The 20,973-nt window shown below is 43.2% G+C and overlaps 1 protein-coding gene across 1 annotated transcript in view; it reads right to left on the bottom strand.

Moving 5' to 3' along the window:
- Nucleotides 1-20,973, bottom strand: part of ANKS1A (ankyrin repeat and sterile alpha motif domain containing 1A) — a 3,005,277-nt gene that overhangs the window by 1,623,323 nt on the left and 1,360,981 nt on the right. Inside the window, exon 12 of the mRNA XM_044076145.1 lies at nucleotides 8,501-8,612. Coding sequence (XP_043932080.1) covers nucleotides 8,501-8,612 — 112 coding nt within the window. The remainder of the gene's footprint in view (nucleotides 1-8,500; nucleotides 8,613-20,973) is intronic.

The raw sequence follows: 20,973 nt of genomic DNA, 5'->3' as shown, positions 1-20,973 counted from the left end.
ACACACTTACCATTTGGATAATAGTAACATTACACAGTAAGTTTGGGCACCCTTTGGTAAGGGTCTTTATAGTAGCTGATACTTAGTGGTTAGTGGCGGTGATAACTACCTTATAGTCTGGGCAGAAGGAGGCATAGCTAGTAAACCTGTGCCAGCTGTCCCCAAGAGTGCCTGTGTGTTTGTATCTAAATCAAATCTCAAAGTGTGTGTCAGCTAAATGGGCAGGGACATGAAGCACTGGTTGGACAGAGAGGGTGCTGGAGGTTTTGGCTTGACCACTCGGCTGAGATCTTAACCCTATAGCTGTGCTAGTGGGGAGTCTTATTGGGGATCTGGAGAAAGAGGGAGAAACCAGCCCCAAACTCACTGTGAATACTGTGTGCTCTTAAGGCAAGTTGTACTTTACTGTGTGTGCACTTGTCATCCTCCCAATGTGCATGTCCCTCACTGGTTTTAGTGGTGAGGATCCTCCTAATGTGCATGTCCCCTCAGTGGTTTTAGTGGTGAGGATAGAGGCTCCTTGATTACTGGGCCACAGCAGGGGCGTCACATATTAAATGTTTGGTAGTACTGGGATAGCCGGTTTACTATTAAAATCTCGAAAGTAAAAAAAAAAACGCTACTTATGAGCAAAGTGTTTTGCCGAAAGTACACCACCTAACGGCCCTAATGTCGAAAAACAGCTGTTAATGCCAAAAACGTCGAACCCGACATTTTCGGCACTGAACAGCAATCCCACCCTTCCCGCAACTCCCTAACTAGGAAACCTACCATCCCGTTTATGCAGGGGGGCAAGCCCCCCACACCTCCTCTAACTATATATATATATTCCAACTCCGAGATCACACTACAGTGAGGAAAGGGATGTAGTTCCCTTACCACACTGTACCACGATCCCTGTACATAATCGAACATTACATTTGCGAATGCACAGACCATTCACAAATATTTCATTTGATTACGTGGCCGGCACACATATGAACTATTCGAACATCTGTAGTTTGAATAGTTCATAGGCGTGCAATGCTATGCCGACTTTATAATAGTAAACCGGGATAGCCACATCACATATAAATTGGTTGATAGTGGTGAGAGAGCCACCTCACATATTAATTGGCTTGTAGTGGTGTGGATATTGAATTCCTGTAGCTTGTATACAGTGATTGTTGAAGGTGTTTTTGTACTCTAAATCAGCCGCAGTGAACATTCAGAGTTCATATCACAATTGTTTCATTTCTTTTATTAGCTTAGTCAGGGAAAGCAGGCTAGCATGTCAGCAGAGGAGTATGGCAAGCTGACAAGGAGCCAATTGGCTGATGTACCAGGCTAAAGGACTGGTGCATGGAAACCTGACTAAAGCAGACATGACTGCAGCTTTAATCACAGCTGCATCAGGGAAGATCAACCAGGAGGACTATCAGACTGGCTGTGGAGATGTATAACTCTCACAGAATGGACAGCTCAACCTTTCTACAGAGGACTTAAAAATCTGTCTGGAGTTAGAGACTTGAGTTAGAGGCCAAGATTTTGAAAATAGAGGCAACAGAGAGACTTAGGTGTCTAGAAAATGAGAAACTGCTATGCCTGGAAGCTGAGAAGGAGAGGCAGAGGCAACATGAAAAGAAGATGACTCTTCACCAGAGTCATGGAGGTAATGCAGAAGGGAATAACCGAAACCCAGAAACAACAAAGGTCAGTAAATTTCTTCCACAATTTACAGAGGGGGATCATTTTGATGGTTTCATATGTTTGAGAGGTATGAGGTTATTCTCATCCTAAGGGGTGGTGAAAGCCACACACACTCTGGCTAGGCTTATAAATGCCCTACGGCAGATAGCCTAGTACGAACCTATGAACCTATGTAAACAGTATAATGCTGACCAAGGGCTCTGGGTACGGTTCCTGACCCCCTTACTCCATGGTAAAGCTGTAACTGCTCTGTCCAAACTGTCTGATAATGACTGTAAATTATAATGTTGTAAATTGTTTGCTAGAATTTTTTAAGCTAACATCTGAAGTTAATAGGAAAAAGTTTCATGAGGACAGACGCAAGACAGATGGAAGTGTGTGTGAACATGTTGCTGAACTAAGCACTAATTTTCATAGGTGGGTGAGTGGGTGTCAGGTCACCACTTTTGAAAGGCTGGCAGACCTTTTGGTGAGAGAACAAGTCCTTAGCACTTTGCCTGAGGACATGAGAATCTGGTTAGCTGACAGACAATGCCTTATTGTAGATAAACTGAGGAAGACAAGAGACCTATACCTAGCAAGCAGGGCATCATTGCACAGGAAAGGGACACCCAGTGCTCCTCATGGGTCTAAGGGAACCCATGGTGGGCAGCCCAGACTGCCCCACCAGAGTCTGCCAGTAGCAGGGGAAGCCACTAGTCCAGGTACACGTCCAGGACCTAGGGTTAAATGTTTTAAATGCAACCAGTGGGGCCATGTAGCATATAGATGTAAACTGAGGCAAGGCAAGGAACAAAAGGTGGGACAAACAGTAAGTGGGAATGACAAAATGCCAACAGTAGGTTGTCTCGAGACAACAAGGGTACCAAACTACCACAAGAGGTTATATCCTTAGTGAATAGCAGAGAGACCATTGCTAAGAGAGAGACAGCCTCTCACATAACCATTGAGAAGCTTGCAATGGTTACAGAGGAGCACTACTTGCCTGGGCAGTCTACTCCAGTCAGAACTTTAGGAGGGACCCCATTTCAAACACCTTTGGCGAGGGTTCACCTTGACTGGGAGGGTGGAAAAGGAAGCCAGCAAGTAGGTGTGTTTGAAGATATCCCTGTATATGTCCTAATAGGGAATGATTTTGATAATGCAGTACCATGTATTCATGCAGTTACATGCAGTCAAGCTTGGAGACAAGCATGTGGGTCTGGTAGCCTGGGGAAGACTCAGACAGACCACACACTTGCAGCCAGGACTGGTGAAGTGGTTATTTCAGGGAGGGAGCTACCCTGTAGCAGTGAGACTGAAGGTGAGCCACAGCTGCTCGAGGGTACTGATGTTCCCTTGGGCAGAGTGACTGCAAGGGCAGAGGTGAGTAGTAGTACCCAGACTGACAGTGAAGCACCACTGTCAGAGGATGCCAGACTTCCTGTGGGAGGAGAGCTGGGAAGGGTTACAAAGAGAGAGTTGAGACAGGCACAGCTCTCAGACCCTACAAGTCCTGAGGGAGGTAGCTAATGAGGCACCTGATTCTCAGGGGAAGGGGGAATCTGTATACTGGTATAAAGGATTACTGTATAGACAATGGACCCCTGAGGGAGGGCCAGAGTGTGAGAGAATACAGCAGTCAGTTGTGCCCAGAACCTACTGTCTGGCACTTCTAGCCATACCCCATGATATTCCCTTTGCAGGTCATATTGGCATAAAATGTACACAGAAACGTATTATGCAGAACTTCTATTGGCCTGGGATTTCCAGATATGTAACAGGGTACTGCAGGACCTGTGAGTAGTGCCAAAAGGTAGGCAAGGCAGGAGACAAGGTGAGAGCTCCTTTGATGCCTTTGTCTGTGACTGAGGAGCCATTTCAGAAGGTAGCTATGGATTTTGCGGGGCCTCTGAGTACCCCAAGTTCCACAGGGTAAAAGTATATTCTAGTGGTAGCAGATTATGCTACAAGATACCCTGAGGCACTGGCTTTGTCCTCCACGGAGGCAGAAAAGCTGGCAAATGCACTGTTAGAGCTTTGCAGCACATTATGTTTCCCAAAAGAAATACTGACGGACAGAGGTGCCAATTTCATGCCAGATCTGCTGGCTTGTCTGTGGAAGTACTGTGGGGTGAAGCACCTAAAGACCACCCCATACTATCCCCACACTAACAGGCCTTGTTGAGAGGTTAAACTCTACACTCAAGTCCATACTACAGGCATTTGCAGATCAGTTTAAGAGGGACTGGGACAAATATTTGCCCCATCCGTCGTTTGCTTAGTGAGAGGTTCCCCAGGAATCCAGAGGTTTTTCACCCTTTGAGTTGCTGTATGGACATAGGGTGAGGGGACATCTAGATTTACTTCGAGATGAGTGGGAGGGTGAATGTGAATCAAACAAGGAGTATGTTGTGGCATATGTCCTAAACCTCAGGACAAGGCTCAGGGAACTCATGGGCTTGGCCTTGGAGACCCTGGCAGAAGCCCAATAGCAGAAAAAGGTATGGTATGACAGGAATGCTCAAGCTAGAGAGTATGCTGTAGGGCAGCAGGTAATGGTTCTCATTCCTGTCAGACACAAGCTGCAGGCAGATTTGGAGGGACCGTACAAGGTGGTAAGGAAGGTCAGTGATATTAACTACATGGTATAACTGCTAGCCAGTGGGCAGGGGCACAAATTGTACCATGTTAACATGATGACCTTACCATGATAGGGAGGCCCTTGTGCTGAGTATTTGCAGTGGACTGGAGGAGGAGATTGAGGGAGATCTGGTGACTGATCTCCTCAGTGAGGCTCGTACTGACTTCTCAGTGGAAGGGGTAACAATGTCCCAGCAGCTATCTCTTACCCAGATTTGAGAAATCTGAGCAGTGTTACAGGAGTTTGGGGACATGTTCACTGGGAAACCAGGGTGCACCCAGCTGGTGCAACACCATGTGGATACAGGACCCCAAAGGCCTATTAAGCAGGCCCCTTATAGGGTGCCTGAGAGAGTCAAACAGACTCTGAGGGAGGAGATACAGGAAATGTTGGAATTAGGGGTAATTCAGGAGTCCAGCAGTCCCTGGGTCTCCTCAGTGGTGCTGGTACTAAAGGAGGATGGCAGCACCAGGTTCTGTGTGGACTACAGGAAATTAAATAGTCACACAGAGTCAGATGTTTACCCCATGCCTAGGACAGATGAAGCCCTAGAGAGCAGCTGGGTGGGGTTAAGTATCTTACCACCATTGATCTTACCAAGGATTACTGGTAGGTGCCCTTGACTCCCAGTGCTAGAGAGGTCAGCTTTTCAGACTCCTTTTGGCTTGGATGAGTTCACAAAGATGCCCTTTGGGATGAAACATGCCCCAGCGACCTTCCAGAGGTTAGTAGATCATATCTTAGCAGGAGAATTTACCCTTGCTTACCTAGACGATATTGCCAACTACAGCCATTCTTGGCAAGAGCACCTTCAGCATGTCAGGGAGGTGCTGCGCAAACTACAGAGGGCAGGGTTGACCATTAAGCCCAGGAAATGTCAGGTGGGTATGGCAGAGGTCTCCTACCTGGGACATGTCAGGTGGGTATGGCAGAGGTCTCCTACCTGGGACACAGAGTGGGGAGTGGTAAGATCAGACCAGAACCGACTGAAGTGGAAGCCATTCAGGCATGGCCTCCACCTGTTACCAAAAAGCAGGTGAGGCCATTTTTAGGGACAGCAAGGTACTACACAAACATTTGTCCCCATTTATAGTACCATAGCTGCTCCCCTCAGAGACCTGACAAGGAAAAACAGGCCAGATAACATAGTGTGGACTCCAGCATGTGAGCAGGCATTCCAGAAGTTTAAAGGAGCTTTGGGAGGACCCCTGTGTTAACCAGGCCAGACTACAGCAAATAATTTGTTGTGCAGTGGATACTTCGAACCATGGGGTGGCAGGGGCTGTACGTAGCCAGATTTCTTCAGACAGAGAAGAGCACCCAGTGGTTTATCTCAGTTGTAGACTCCAACCCAGGGAGGAATGTTATGCAGCTGTAGAAAAGGAATGTCTAGCCACAGTGTGGGCAGAAACTTCAGCCTTATCTGTATGGAAGGAAATTCACTGTAGTTACAGACCACAACTCCTTAACATGGTTACATCGAGCCAGCCAGCAAAATGCCAAGTTACTAAGGTGGAGCCTAGGATTGCAAGCATATAGGACATGACAGTGCAGTGCAGCATCACAGTGGGGTTTAGCAATGACAACACAAATGGGTTCTCAAGACACGGAATGGGGTAAGGTAGCAACCCTCTCAAGCAACGTTTCTCAAGGGTGACTTGAAAAACTAGCTTGAGTTCTCATGGGGGGAGGGGGGAGAAATGTGAAGCTGCCAGCCCAGCTAGCTAGAAGTTTGTAAATAACTCTATGCCATTGCAAATATTAATACGATACATAGGCTTGTCTACAAATGTAAGTAAACTGTACGTTCTGTACTGAGCTTCATGAGTGTGACCACAGTGTGCCCTACTGGAAAAGAGTAGAAGTATGTATAAACTATATACCTATGCAAATGTATGTTTTGATAGTAAGAAGCTGGAACATACAGAGTTAAATTGCAAACCCTCAAGAAAATAAGCTGAAACTGATTATGATTGTGTTATCTCTCAGTTTCAGCAAGAAGACAGAATGTCTACGGCTAGAGTTTCTATTGTCTTAAGACAGAAATAATTACTAGGTTTAAAACGTAAATGTGTTAATTGATTTACAACTTCGTTTAACACAAGCTTCTAAGAAAGAAGTGTCAGCATCTGAGAGAGAAGTATTTTTCACAGACATGTTAAATTTTAAGTCCCTGTTGGTCTGGAAACGAAAGGCAGAGGTGACAAGAATGATGTAATCTGAGATGACCCATCAGAAATGTTTGATAGTAATTTAAGAACCATCTCAGAGAGAAAGTCTGTGCCATTATGTATCTAGTCTTGGACCTGAAAACATCCATTCAGCAGTTGCAATTGCCTGTATTTGTAAGACTTAGATCATATTATTTCTCTTAGAGATAGATTGGAAAATAGTAAGATCAGTCTTGATGCTTTCTGCATTTATGTGAGACTGTCCTGCAATGTTGCTTTAAAGTATTTCCTGTAATTTTGAACTCTGTCTCTGTATTGGGTTATTGAGTATTGTCTTGTTCTATTATTTATTACACATATTTAAACCTTTTAATTGTGGCTGGGTTTAGAGATATTTAAGCACTTAAGAGTACTTGCATGTATTTAGTAACACTGTACAGGCCATTCTTGAATTGCCTTAGTCTTGGACACACTTGCCATTTGGATAATGGCAACATTACACAGTAACTTTGGGCACCCTTTGGCAAGGGCCTTTACTGTAGCTAAGTAGTGGTTGATGGCAGAGATAACTACCTTATAGTCTGGGCAGAAGGGGCCATAGGTAGTAAACCTGTGCCAGCCTTCCCCAGAAGTGTCTGTATGTTGTGTGTGTTAGCTAATTGGGCAGGGAAACAAAGTACTGGTTTGACAGAGAGGGTGCTGGAGGTTTCGGCTTGACCACTTACCTGAGATCTTAACCCTATAGCTGTGCAAGTGGGGAGTCTTATTGCAGATCGGGAAAAAACACACCCAGATTGAATGTGATCTCTGTGTGCTCTTAAGGGAAATTGTACTTCACTGTGTGTGTACTTGTCATCCTCCCAATGTGCACATTTCTCACTAGTGTTAGTGGGGAGGATTGAGGCTCCTTGATTACTGGGCCAGTGCAGGAGTATCACAAATGGAATAAATTAATTGCTCTTCTGCCTGGTGTACAATAAGTAGTTATTCTCCACAAACACACTGCTCTCTCTCACTTTTAGTACTTTGTCCTTCTGCCAAAGATTTGTCAGAATCAACTCCTTCTGCTGGTAAGATTGCATCTTTACTATTATTGGTCTAGGTTGCTTTCTCAGAAAGGTTTGGCGCATACACACGATGTGCTCACTCAATGAATAATTCCTGTTGTGAAATACCAGTCCAACTTGCTTATTTGTGCTTAATTAATACAGTCTGCTCCTTCCAGCCTCCCTGGTACAGTAGAAAAATCTAAGCTTTTTCCCTGCGTACTCTGTACTCCAATATAATTATTTTCTGAAAACTTTTTTCATGTGCATTCTCATATTCAGCCAGCCTTTTCTTCATTTCAACCTCTGAGTTTTCCAGTTTTATCACCTTATCTGAACATTTGTTTAAAACTGCTTCCATTTTTCCAGCATTTTATTGTTTGAGCTGATATACCCCCATCAAAGTTTTGTTTATTTTAATCAGGTCTGTGTGCAATTGCCTTATACTTTCCTTTAGGTTACTGGAAATCATATCTGGAGCTTATACTGTTTTTTTGCTGAACAGCTGTAGGACTTTTCCATGTCAGTGTTTCTTCGTCACCTTTTGTAGTCGATTTTCCTTCAGGTCTTCTGTATTTCTTTTTTCCTGGCATCCAGGCAGTGCACTTACTAGCCAGTTACTGAAATTTACCCAGACATTTACGTCCGCTGGCTTTCTCTGTTAAAGTTTCTGTTTTCACATTGGGAGAGCTATAATTAAGCTGTTACTCAATGCGCAGCCATCTTGCAAGCTCCCTTACCAACAGAAGCATTAAAAAAGGGCTTGGAACAGAACAGGTACAGCAGGGGTAAGGGTGATGGAAGGGACAGCACAATGTGAAATGCACTTAAACAGAAGACTAGATAGGCTTATTGTATCCTTCAGCCATCAAGAAATTTAATGCAAAACAATGCAACTTGAGAAAAACATTGCATCCTTTAACTGACTCAAAACCGCCTTGACTGTTACCTAAGCAAGAAACATGGCATACCTGTTTGTGTAATGACTTCTACTGAGACGGGTTTCTTGGTTTCAGCAGTAAGCAGAAGCTCATAAGGATTCTCATCATCCATGCTCTCATGACTCTGCATAGCACTCTTTACCTAATTGGCAAAGAAATGCACACTTTGTTACCAAAAACATCAATGAAAAATCAGTTTTAAAAGTTTAGCACAACATGATCAAAGCCTATTAGATTCTGGCTTCTGTAACAAGCAGTTAACTTTTTTTCTATGCAAATATATACAGATTAGTACCTTACTGATCTCTTAATTGAATACAAATGGAAAATATACTACCTAAAATTAAATTGATCACCATCAGAAGTACATAAAAAGTACTCTCTCACATCAATTGCCCTTTGTACAAAGCTAAGACAGGACTAGAACAGAAAAGGAATAGAAATGAAAAGTGCCAGGTTTAAATATTTTAACAGCAGACATTTAAAGTAGTGAAAGACTGAGGCACAGAAAGCAGCAAGGAAAGTGCAGCGTCTCCTCAACTACCGAAGTACTGAGCGAGTGAGGTGCACACTGAGGTACAAGTAGGTTGCAGCAGGTACATGGAAAGCAAGGCAGACCAAACAGCTAACGAAATGAGAAACAAAGGCAAGACAAAACCTTTCACAGGCGGGACCTCTGCTCCATTAGAGTCACCTGTCCAAGATGACGAAGTAAAACATCATCTCTTGAATTATGCAAACAGAGGAGCTAACCAGCATCACTACATTAACAGATGTGCAAGAAAACTAAGAGATCACATAAGGAGTAGGCAAAAATCCACAGTGTGAAAGGAAATGTGGAATAAACTGGCAAAAGATGAAACTGCTAACAATTTCAACTGGGAAGCTTACAGTATAGTTAACTGTCTTTTCATACTTAAAATATTTCTGTTGCTGAATTAGTATGATTCAGTATTTTCAAATTTACTTGTTTAAAAAAATAGTAGCAACAAATGGTGCATAAATCCCTTTCAATGTGGAACAGCATGAAACCTAAAAATCTTTAAGACTCAAAATGAGGAGCTTTCCTCATCTTCCTCATAAGGAAGTACAGTTCAGAGGCATGGCTTGCTGGCAAAAGATCAAGCAATGGTATCCATGGACTGTTTCCTCACATACTTGGTTATATTTCACTACATATCAAACAGGCTTTTAAATTCCAACAAGGCATCAGGAAGTACTATGAGGAGGCACTGTTGGGGGGGGGGTCACACAAGGCAAGAGGTACCTGGAGTTGGCACTAAGGGAAAGACACCAGTACAGGGCCATGAAGTAAAAGTACTCAAGTCCTGTGTGCTAGCTTAGTATACCTGGTCAGGTCACACCACACATAAACAAGTACAACATGACTAATCCAGTGAGGCCAAATGAAGTAGGTGCATGTCTAGTGTCTCTGTTGGAGTGGACAGCAGAAAACTCCCTGAGCCTAAATATAAGCTTAAAGCAATATTCCAGGACTCACGCGGCCTGCTCCACATACAACTGTTGGCTGCTTTTGCAAAGTGGCAGATGGATGGCATATGACCCCAGGATCTTTTTCCTAAGTGCAGATGCCACCTCTCTACTCTGTTGCAGGCATATGCAAATAGCAGGTGGGAACTTCATCCCTCACTTAGAAAAGCACAAAACCACCAAGGGCTCAGAAAGTGCTGCCAAAGTGGAAGACTTGGAAACTGAAAGGCACTGGTCATGACTTTGCCTCCTGATTCCTAAAATCTGAACTTTGCATCTCTAGGGATAATGTGAGGTGAATTTCTGTCAGAGTACGGCTGTTCACTACAGAGATCCAGTGACTGACAGAAATTGAAAGCTTTTCTCAACACCATCTTTGAATGGCTGTGTTGAAATATTAACCCTTGTGGCAAGACTCAATATAGACTCTGTCCAGACTCAGTATAGACTCTGTTCAAGCCAAGCATAGCCGACTCCTCTGAGAGTTCTAGCACATGATCTAACAATCTGGGCAGCTGTACAAGCTTGAACAATGCCTGCTGTAAAACAAACCAAACTGCACTAAAGTTGAGAGAAAAGTGAAACTGGACCAGATGCGCTACCCTAGTCAGTGCATTGAAGTCACAGCATGCATTACTAGCAAGAACCCCAAGCAGGTTCAGGAGCTTGAGATAAGTAAAACTGTTGCAATATGGCTATTAGAAGACTCCAACATTACCTGCTGAACAGGGGCCTCCAGGTATGATTGCTTAATATTTAAAAATAACCTTTATCAAAGAAACTATAGGACAATAAAATGCTTCTTTTCAGCCTTCAGGACTATCCCATTCCCTATTCTCAACACTTGGATCAAAAAAAGAGGTTAAATCTAACGGCATGTCATTTTAAGGTTGACTGCAACAAAAATCAAGGAATTACTGATGAAGGAAAGAATCCCTCTCCTCATAATGTTACTTCTGTCTCTTGACTGCTGAGCATTAAACTTTCCCTTGTTATATGAAGCCCATTTCTTTCCCTGTGTAATTAACAGGGATGCAAGAGCAGTCATCCAAGCAGCCACAGATAAAGTGTGTATCCTTGATGGCTTCATGGAAGTGGTAGCATTTCTAGTAAGGCAGGTCATGGTGGCTAGCATGTGAATCTCTGTCACTGAGGCATTACACACCTTCCTGGTGGTTCTACAGTCTTCAATTCATATGCCAACACGGACCACAAGATTTGGTTTTGTCAAGCCCGTGTCTGTGGTCCAGATCACTTTTTTATGATACCATGCAAGCCTCTGTTTGTATGATGAAGATAAGCCAACTAGAAGCCACTTCTCCCTCAGACCAGAGTAGCAGAGAGCCGACAATATCCACTCATTCCTGCCTGCCACTGCTTAGTTCTTCCTGTACCTTAGACAGGATTCAAATTTGAGTTATTTGCTTTGTGGTCAAGAATTCATCCCGATACTTTATAGAACCAATTCACAGAACTTTGGCATATCCTGAAACTTGTTTGGTAAACTGGACCAAAGGCCTCATACCTTCACAGTAAAAAATTTGCATCAAACAAATCTAAGAATACTTTCATTAATATATACAGTAAATCAGAAACAGAAGGCCAACAGATTTCAGACAGCACTGAACAAAATGTCCATCAATAAATCAAACAATCTTAAAAATTACACAAAAGGTGCTAGTCGTGGTTCAAAAAAAACTCAGAAAAGAGCAAAAAAATAACAGTCTTTAGCAAGTCCGTTAATCCTTTTAAGACAGACAATGATTTTCAACCAGTAAGTACAAAGATGTTTCAGTTTACAATGACTTTGACGCCTGTAAAAATTACATTTTTACATTGGAAAGACTGTCTCTGAAATCTGTCACTTTACAACTTGAAATTGCTTACTTAGAAGACAACATTAGACTCGGTTGTGTGCCACAAGGCTTGAGACTTTACATGTTTCCGAACTGTATGGAACAAGGAGATCTGTTGTTTTTAAAGCTTGTAGAGCTTTTTACCGGGATTGGCCTGACCTTAATGAATTTACTTATTTCGCATTATAAAAGTGAACGATCTACATTACGAAAAGCAACGGAAGATTTGGAAGCCAAAATTAAATCTTTTAGTTTTTCTGATTTATTAACACTGTTCAGCAGCATTTCAGCAAAAGTGGATAGGCATAAGGCTTCCATCATTAGTAAGAAGCAAGATAAACTAACAAGAGACCTTGCAGCTTACAAGAATAACGGTGCTTATTCAGTGCAAACCCATTTTGTGAAAATTAATAAATTACACAACAGGACATATAATGGTAAACAAAATCAGTTTCAAAATCAAACTCATATTCAAACTACTCCTGCTGTTAATCCTACATCTTCAGAGTCTCCCAATAGTGCTCCTGTCCCATTTAATGTAATGGCATATAATAGTGAGTTTAGTGTATCAACTGTTGCTCCATCTACATCTAATAATGGTGGGCCTTTTTAGTGGATAAAGTGGGGAATCAGAGAACCCCCAAATGGTCAAAAACTGTTCGCAAAAAGGGAAAGGTTGAGGGAAGAGAAAAAGAACAATTAAATAATTTTTGCATTGACATTGTGAATTTAACTGGTGACAATTTTTTCTAATGACTTTGTGACTGTGCTTCGGCTTGGTTTTATGTTTATTCCTTCAAATAATGTCAATGGTGGAAATTGAAAAAGGGTAATTGTGAGGTGAATTTCAGGGATGAGTTATGACAGGCACGGGTGGCAGTGAAGAGTTACCAAATAGCTGGGTAACTAAAGCAGAGCTAGTAAGGGAGACGACTAGAAAGGTGCTTGGTATCCTCTACTGAAAATGGACAAATATCCAGTTGGACTAGACCGGTCAACAAATGTAAAATAAAACAATCTGGACAGAGGAAGGACGACAAGGAGACATGGTGGTGGAACGAGGAAGTACAGGAGAGTATACAGAGGTTGGCAAAGTAGAAGTGGGACTGTCAGAGAGATGAAGAAAGTAGACAGGAGTATAAGGAGATGAGGTGCATGGCAAAGAGAGAGGTGGCGAAGGCTAAGGATAAGGCATATGAAGAGTTGTATGAAAGGTTGGACACTAAGGAGGGAGAAAAGGACCTGTACCGATTGGCTAGACAGAGGGACTGAGCTAGGAAAGATGTGCAGCAGGTAAAGGTGATAAAGGATAATGAGGGAAACGTACTCACAAGCGAGGAGAGTGTGATGAGGAGATGGAAAGAGTACTTTGAAGGCTTGATGAATGAAAAGAATGAGAGGGAGAGAAGGTTGGATGATGTAGGGATAGTGAATCATGAAGTACAATGGATTAGCAAGGAGGAAGTAAGGATAGCTATGAAGAATGGAAAGGCTGTTGGCCCAGATGACATACCAGTGGAAGCATGGAGATGTTTAGGTGAAATGGCAGTGGGGTTTTTAACCAGATTGTTTAATGAAATCTTGCAAAGTGACAGGATGCCTGAGGAATGGCGAAAAAGTGTTTGGTACTGATTTTTAAGAATAAGGGTGATGTGCAGAGCTGCAGTAACTACAGAGGGATTAAATTGATCAGTCACAGCATGAAGTTATGGGAAAGAGTAGTGGAAGCTAGTTTAAGAAGGGACGTGATGATTAGTGATCAGCAGTATGGTTTCATGCCGGGAAAGAGCACTACAGATGCAATCTTTGCTCTAAGAGTGTTGATGGAGAAGTGCAGAGAATGTCAGGAGGAGCTGCATTGTGTTTTTGTAGATTTAGAGAAAGCATATGACAGGGTGCCTACAGAGGAGTTGTGGTATTGTATGAGGAAGTCAGGAGTGTCAGAGAAGTATGTAAGAGTGGTACAGGATACGTATGAGGGTAGTGTGACAGCGGTGAGGTCTGCGGTGGGAGTGAAGGATGCGTTTAAGGTGGAGGTGGGGTTACATCAAGGATCAGCTCTGAGCCCTTTCTTATTTGCAATGGTGATGGACAGGTTGACAGACTAGATCAGACAGGAGTCCCCATGGACTATGATGTTTGCAGATGACATTGTGATCTGTAGTGAGAGTAGGGAACAGGTGGAGGAGACCCTGGACAGATGGAAATATGCTCTGGAGAGAAGAGGAATGAAGGTCAGCAGGACTAAGACAGAATATACGTGTGTGAATGAGAGGGAGGATAGAAGAATGGTGAGGATGCAAGGAGTAGAGGTGGCGAAGGTGGATGAGTTTAAATACTTGGGGTCAATAGTTCAGAGTAACGGTGAGTGTGGAAGAGAGGTGAAGAAGAGAGTACAGGCAGGATGGAGTGGGTGGAGAAGAGTGTCAGGGGTGATTTGACAGACAAGCACCTGTAAGAGTGAAAGGGAAGGTCTACAAGAGGGTAGTGAGACCAGCTATGTTATATGGGCTGGAGACAGTGGCATTGACAAAAAGGCAGGAGTTTGAGCTGGATGTGGCAGAGTTAAAGATGTTAAGAGTTGCACTGGGTGTGACGAGGGTGGACAGGATTAGGAATAAGTATATTAGAGGGTCAGCCCAGGTTGGAAGGTTTGGAGACAAAGCCAGAGAGGCAATATTACATTGGTTTGGATATGTGCTGAGGAGGGATGCTGAGTACATTGGGAAAAAGATGCTAAGGATGAAGCTACCAGGTAACAGGAAAAGAGGAAAGCCTAAGATAAGGTTTATGGATGTGGTGAGAGAGGACATGCAGGTGGTTGTGTGTGGTGTGACAGAGCAAGATGCAGAGGACAGGAAGAAATGGAAACAGGTGATCCACTGTGGTGAACCCTAACGGGAACAGCCGAAAGATGATGATGATGATATATGTATGTGTGTGTGTGTGTGTGTGTGTGTGTATATATATATATATATATATATATATATATATATATATATATATATATATATATATATATATATATATATAAATGTGTGTGTATGTATGTGTGTGTAAGTAGAATGGATATAGATATTCTGCCCCTCTCCTTGTACACAAGGATAACCAGCTTTTAAAGACATGTTAAAATATCTAATTAAATCTGTTTAGAACTAGCAGCTGAGCCCACTAGTAAATCAAAACAACACTGTATAATCTAACATGGAAAAATTGTGAAGTAAATAACGTGCAATGACACAAAGCAATTTCAGCATGACTCCATACAGCAGTTGTTACATAACTTATTTCCATTTAACTGCTAATGAGATCTGTTTGTCAAATTAAATCTCAATATTGGCCTATTAATGCTCTTTATTATTACTTCTATTGTTATTACAAATACACATTTTCTCAGTGTTATTACATTTTCATGCAGTACTATACTTCATCACCTCATCCACCTCTTCTGCATCATACCTTTTTGGTAACCACCTGTTTTCAAAGGCCAGCTACTGAACCAAGCCAATTCCCTACATATGATGCAGACAAAGTTTATTGTCTCCTCCATTCTTTACCTGACAGATACAGAGTACAACTTGGCCAAATCATTAACACATTATCAAACTTGTCACTGAAATCGCAAAACCTATTGGGATCAGGTGCAGGATTACACAAGACTGCAAAAGTACAGTTTTGTACCTACCATAAATGTAGATGTTCGAGGATCCACATTGCTGCAGTCCTTACTATTGGGTAGTCCGCTGTCCAGTCGGCCCGAATACCAGAGTATATGGCTGACGTCGGTCAGGGCGCATTAGACTGACGTCAGCACGTCAGGGTACTAATGCGCATGACCGACGTCATATCCTCAGTCTTTTCTTGCCCCAGATGTCAGAAGACCCGAAAAAGACAAGGCCCAAAATACCTGCACCAAAAATATGTACAATATATACAAAAATATATACAAAAATATCAGCATATAACCTCACCTACACAACCACCCCTAAACACAGAGGGGAAGGAGGGAGGGTAAATTGGACTGCAGCAATGTGGATCCTCGAACATCTACATTTATGGTAGGTACAAAACTGTACTATGTTCTTCGTTCCACATTGCTGCAGTCCTTACTATTGGGTAGAATCCCAAAGCAGAGGTAAGGGAGGCTGGTGAATCATAAAGAGGTAGGAGCTGACAACATGCCTTGCAAAACAGCTGTGGCAAAACCAGCCCTAGACTTAGAGTAGATAGGAAGGTGATAATGCTTAGAGAAAGTATGCACTGAACTCCAAGTAGCTGCCTCCAAAATATCCTTAGTTGCCACCCCCCTTAGAAATGCTGTTGAAGTGGCAGTAGCCCTAGTGGAATGAGGCCTAATCCCAGCTGGAATCTCCTTGCCATGATGGGAATAACAAAATGCAATGCAAAACCCAATCCACCTAGAAATAGTTTGTTTTGACACAGGCTTGCCCTGCGAACTCAAAGCAAAAGAAACAAACAACTGCTGAGACTGCCTAAAATCCTTAGTCCTGCTTAAATAATAACGCAATTGCCTGTGTACATCTAAAGTGTGCAAAATCTTTTCCCCTTTATTTTGGGGTCTGCATAAAAAGTAGGCAAATGAATAGTTTGGTTTAAAGCCACACTAGAAACCACCTTAGGCATAAAGGAAGGATTAGTACGTAATAATACCCTATCCTTATGGAAAATCAAAAAGGGCTCTACTGCCATAAGGGCCTGCAACTCAGACACCCTTCTTGCAGAAGTAATAGCCAACAGAAAAGCAGTCTTCCATGACAAGTATTTCAATTCAGCAGTAGCCGCAGGCTCAAAAGGTTGTAGAGTAAGTTTTTCCAACACAAAATTGAGATCCCAAGCAGGAGTAGGAGCTCTACGTGGGGGTCTTATATTCTTTGCCCCTCTAAGAAACTGCTTGAACAAAGGATGCGAAAACAATGGTGGGTCACAATCATAGTGAGCTGAAATTGCTGCAGCATGAATCTTAATGGAAGAGAAGGACAAACCTTTGTCCAATAACTCAGTAAGATATTGAAGAGCCACACTCAAATTAGGCTCAGAAATCTCCAAATTCTTTGCTGTACTCCAAAATAAAAATCTCTTCCATTTTTCTCGTACACTTTCCTTGTACTAGGTCTTCTAGCTTCCATAATCACATTTAAAACTTGTTGAGGAAGTTGAGACCTGCTGTGTTTCAACACAGAATATGCCAGGCTGTTAGATGAAGAGAGTGAAGCTTGACATTGAGCAGATGACCGTCCTTCTGAGATAACAGATGTGGAATCAAAGGTAAAGGCCATGGAGGCTTCCTTACCAGACTCCTTAGTAGTGGGTACCAGTGTTGCCGAGGCCAATCTGGAGCTATCAAAATCATCCTTGGCTTGTCTTGTCTGACTTTTAATAGCACCTTTGGAAGAAGAGGCAGAGGTGGAAAGGCATACACATGAAGATTTTTCCAACTGAAAGACAGAGCATCCACTTTCCAAGCTGTATGATGAAACCCCTTTGTGCAAAACTTTGGCAGCTGGTGGTTTAGTGGAGAAGCGAACAGATCTATGTCTGGAGTTCCCCATGACACTGTCAATTTCTGAAATACATGAAGATCCAGTTTCCACTCGTGGGGATCCATGATTTGTCTGCTTAACACATCTGCTAAGGAGTTCTGTGCGTACGGCAGAAACCTTGCCTGAAGAGTTAGTTGCAAGCTTAGCGCAGTCTCCCATAAAATCATTGCTTGCCTGCATAGAGGATAAGAATGTGTTCCCCCTTGCTTGTTGATGTACCACATGACAGTTGTGTTGTCTGTTAGAATCAACACCTGCCCTGGAAGAAGTAACTCCTTGAAAGCCATTAATGCAAACTGGACTGCTAACATCTCCTTCATGTTGATATGTAGATGCTGTAGTCTGGCAGGCCACTTGTCTTGTATCCACTTTCCATTTAGATGAGCTCCCAAGCAATGTCCGAGGCATCTGTCGTTAAAATCTGACTCGCCTCTGGCCGGGTCACAGAGAGTCCCTTGTTTAGGTGACATTCCTGAGCCCACCACAAAATTCTTTTTGAAGGCAAGGTATTATTTGAATGACAGTCTCCAAATCCTGGCAGTGCTGTGTCCATACATTTTTGAGATACCATTGTAGCTTCCTCATATGCAGTTTGGCATTGGGAAGCACCAGAATACAAGATGCCATGAACCCTAATGCTTGAAGGACTGTCCTTGCAGTCAGCACGGACTGATGAGATAGTTGATGGAAGTAAAGTGATGGACTCTTTTGTTTGTCCGGGGTTAAAAAGGCCATCTGGGCTGCTGTATTCAGTCTCACACCCAGAAAGCACATGTCTTGAGAGGGTACTAGACTGGACTTTATTTCGTTCACAGAATACCCTAGGCATCTTAGCACTGCTATAACATATTCCAGATGCTGTAGAAGGTCTTCTTTTCTTGAGCCAGAATCAGGCAGTCGTCCAAGTAAGGATAGATTTGAATTCCTTTTAGCCTGAAGTAAGCTATCACTGGAGCCAGAACCTTTGTGAATACTCTGGGCAGTAGATAAGCCAAAGGGCAATGCAGAGAACTGATAATGAGAATTTCCAGCTCGAAAACGCAGATACTTCCTGCAACTTAGTCTTATAGGCACATGAAGGTAAGCTTCCTTGAGATCTAAAGTTACCATCCAGTGATCTTTGCCCAGCAGAGGTAAAAGCTGTTGTAACGTCAACATTTTGAACTTGGGAATGTCCAGATAAGTGTTGAGGATAGATAAATCCAAAATTGGTCTCCACGTGTTCCCCTTCTTTGGTACTAGGAACAGGCGAGAATAAAATCCTAGGCCCCTTTCTGATACAGGGACTGGCTGAATGGCCCCTATTTGGAGTAACAGAGAAATTTGCTTGTGAGCCTCTTTCCTTTGTGGAGGAGGAACATCTGGCATGCCTTTGAAAGGGGGCAATGTATGGAAATAAAACCTGTAACCGTGGTGAATGATATCCAACACCCATCTGTCTTGAGTAATTAAATCCCAATTTCCTTTGAAAAGAGACAGTCTTCCTCCCAAGGGAGCTGCCAGACGAGAATCTACTGGCAGCTGAAAAGGCAGGTCATTGGGTCTGTTTACGAAAGGACTGACCCCTGCCCTCACCAGAAGTCTGAGCAGGTGAACTCCCTGTTCTAGGCCTAAAAGAACCTTGAGTTCTGCCCCTACCACGTCTAGACCTACCCCTAGACTGGGAATCATAAGCAGGATATGTCCATCCCTTAGTAGGCCAATTTCTACTAAACTTCGGTGGCTGCACCTGCAAAAAATCTTTAACAGTTTGCATAGACTTAGCTTTGTCCTCCATTTTCTTTAAAACTGCTTCCACAGGCGAACCAAACAACACATCAGACTGTAAAGGAGCATCCAAAATCCTTGTCTTAACATGCTCAGCTAAATTCTGATCCCTCAACCAGGCATGCCTGCGAAGAACAGAACTAGTGGCAGCCACCCTCGAGGAGGCCTGTACAGCATCAAAACCACATTGCAAAGAATGCTTACCCACTTGTTCAGACACATGAACTAAATCCAGCAACTCTTTACACTCAATACCTTCCGCCAAAGCATCCACCTTAGATTTCAGTTGTGAAAGGAGATAATTTTGATATTTAAGCATGTGAAACTGACAATTCAACGCCCTCATGGCTAAAGTGGAAGAAGTATACACTTTCTTTCCCCATCTATCCAAGGCCCTTGCCTCTTTATCAGTAGGAACAGGGTTTTTAACCACAGAGGCCTTAACACCTTTAGGTCCCTGAGAAACAGTTTCCGGGTCTGCCCTAGGACTCTTAAAAAGATACTTATGAGCTTCAGGCACCCTATAATACCTATCAGGTTTAACAGGAGCAGGAGGCAAAGAATCAGGGTTCAGGGAAGCCTCTGCAAAAACATCTTCTACCACATTCAACACAGGAGGTATAGCTAAGGGCCTATGCTGGGGCAAAAACAAGAATTCCCTAAGCCTTTTCCTGGAATCAGAGTAATCCTGGCCTTCCCATTTAAAGTGCTCCCTCATGGAATGCAGAGTCTCTGAAAATGAGAAATCCTCAGGAGGAGAAGCTGTAGGAGTGGAATCATCCACATCAGAATCAGAATAAGGAGGATACTCCTGCAAATCTTCCGCAGAAGACTCAGAAGCCTCCGAACACTGTTCAAAACTATCAAACTCCGGTTCCACCCTAGGCCTCTTATCAGGGGGGGGCATAGAACCTCTAATCATAGTAATCAAATCTTCTGCCATTTTAAGCATATGTTTCTTAGGCACAGAACCTGAAATGCTAGGAGAAGCCCCCACTGAAGCTGAACTTGGCCTACCTCTCAAAGAAGTTTTGGCAACAGAAGGAGAGGCTCTAACTACCTTGGGAAGAGAGGGAAGCACAGTTACCTGAGAAGCCCCCTCAGCCTGGCCTACCTCCTGAGAAGGCACATCCTGTAACAGTAAAGTCTCTGCCTGTGACTCCAAAGAAACTCCTGGCAAAACCTCTGGCTGCACTGAGCCTTCTAAAGAACCGACGTCCGGGACTGCCGGTTCATCAACCCTAGGCTTCGCTGTTTTGTCCTTGCGCTTCTTGGACGAAGCGGGCGTCGGAGCATCCGACGGCATTTTATAATTGCAACGCTTCCCAAACACTAACCTGGCACAGTCTAACCGCCTCTTAATAGTGCGTTTGTTAAACCTAGCACAAGAGCGGCATCCAACAACGTCGTGCTCAGGCCCTAAACAAGGTATACACAAGGTATGGTAATCCCTATGAGGTATCTGTTTCCCACAAGAAATACAGTTATTCACTTTTTCTGACATCCGGTTAAATACTGAGGCAAGAAAAAACAAAATGTTCCCCAACGGGGTACTTAGCCAACTCTGATTCGGTCTGAAACTCCGGCTTCGGAAATATTTCAGAACGCCAACCTGCACTCGCAAAACTGCTTCTGCATCGGACCATGCGGCAAAAAAGACTGAGGATATGACGTCGGTCATGCGCATTAGTACCCTGACGTACTGACGTCAGTCTAATGCGCCCTGACCGACGTCAGCCATATACTCTGGTATTCGGGCCGACTGGACAGCGGACTACCCAATAGTAAGGACTGCAGCAATGTGGAACAAAGAACATCTGTCATGAAT

This window comes from Protopterus annectens, chromosome 7.part0, assembly GCF_019279795.1.
Source record: "Protopterus annectens isolate FY-2018-M chromosome 7.part0, PAN1.0, whole genome shotgun sequence".
NCBI classification, from domain to species: Eukaryota; Metazoa; Chordata; order Ceratodontiformes; family Protopteridae; genus Protopterus; species Protopterus annectens.
Note: the sequence above shows the minus strand (reverse complement) of the source record. Positions and strands in the feature narration are given on the sequence as shown.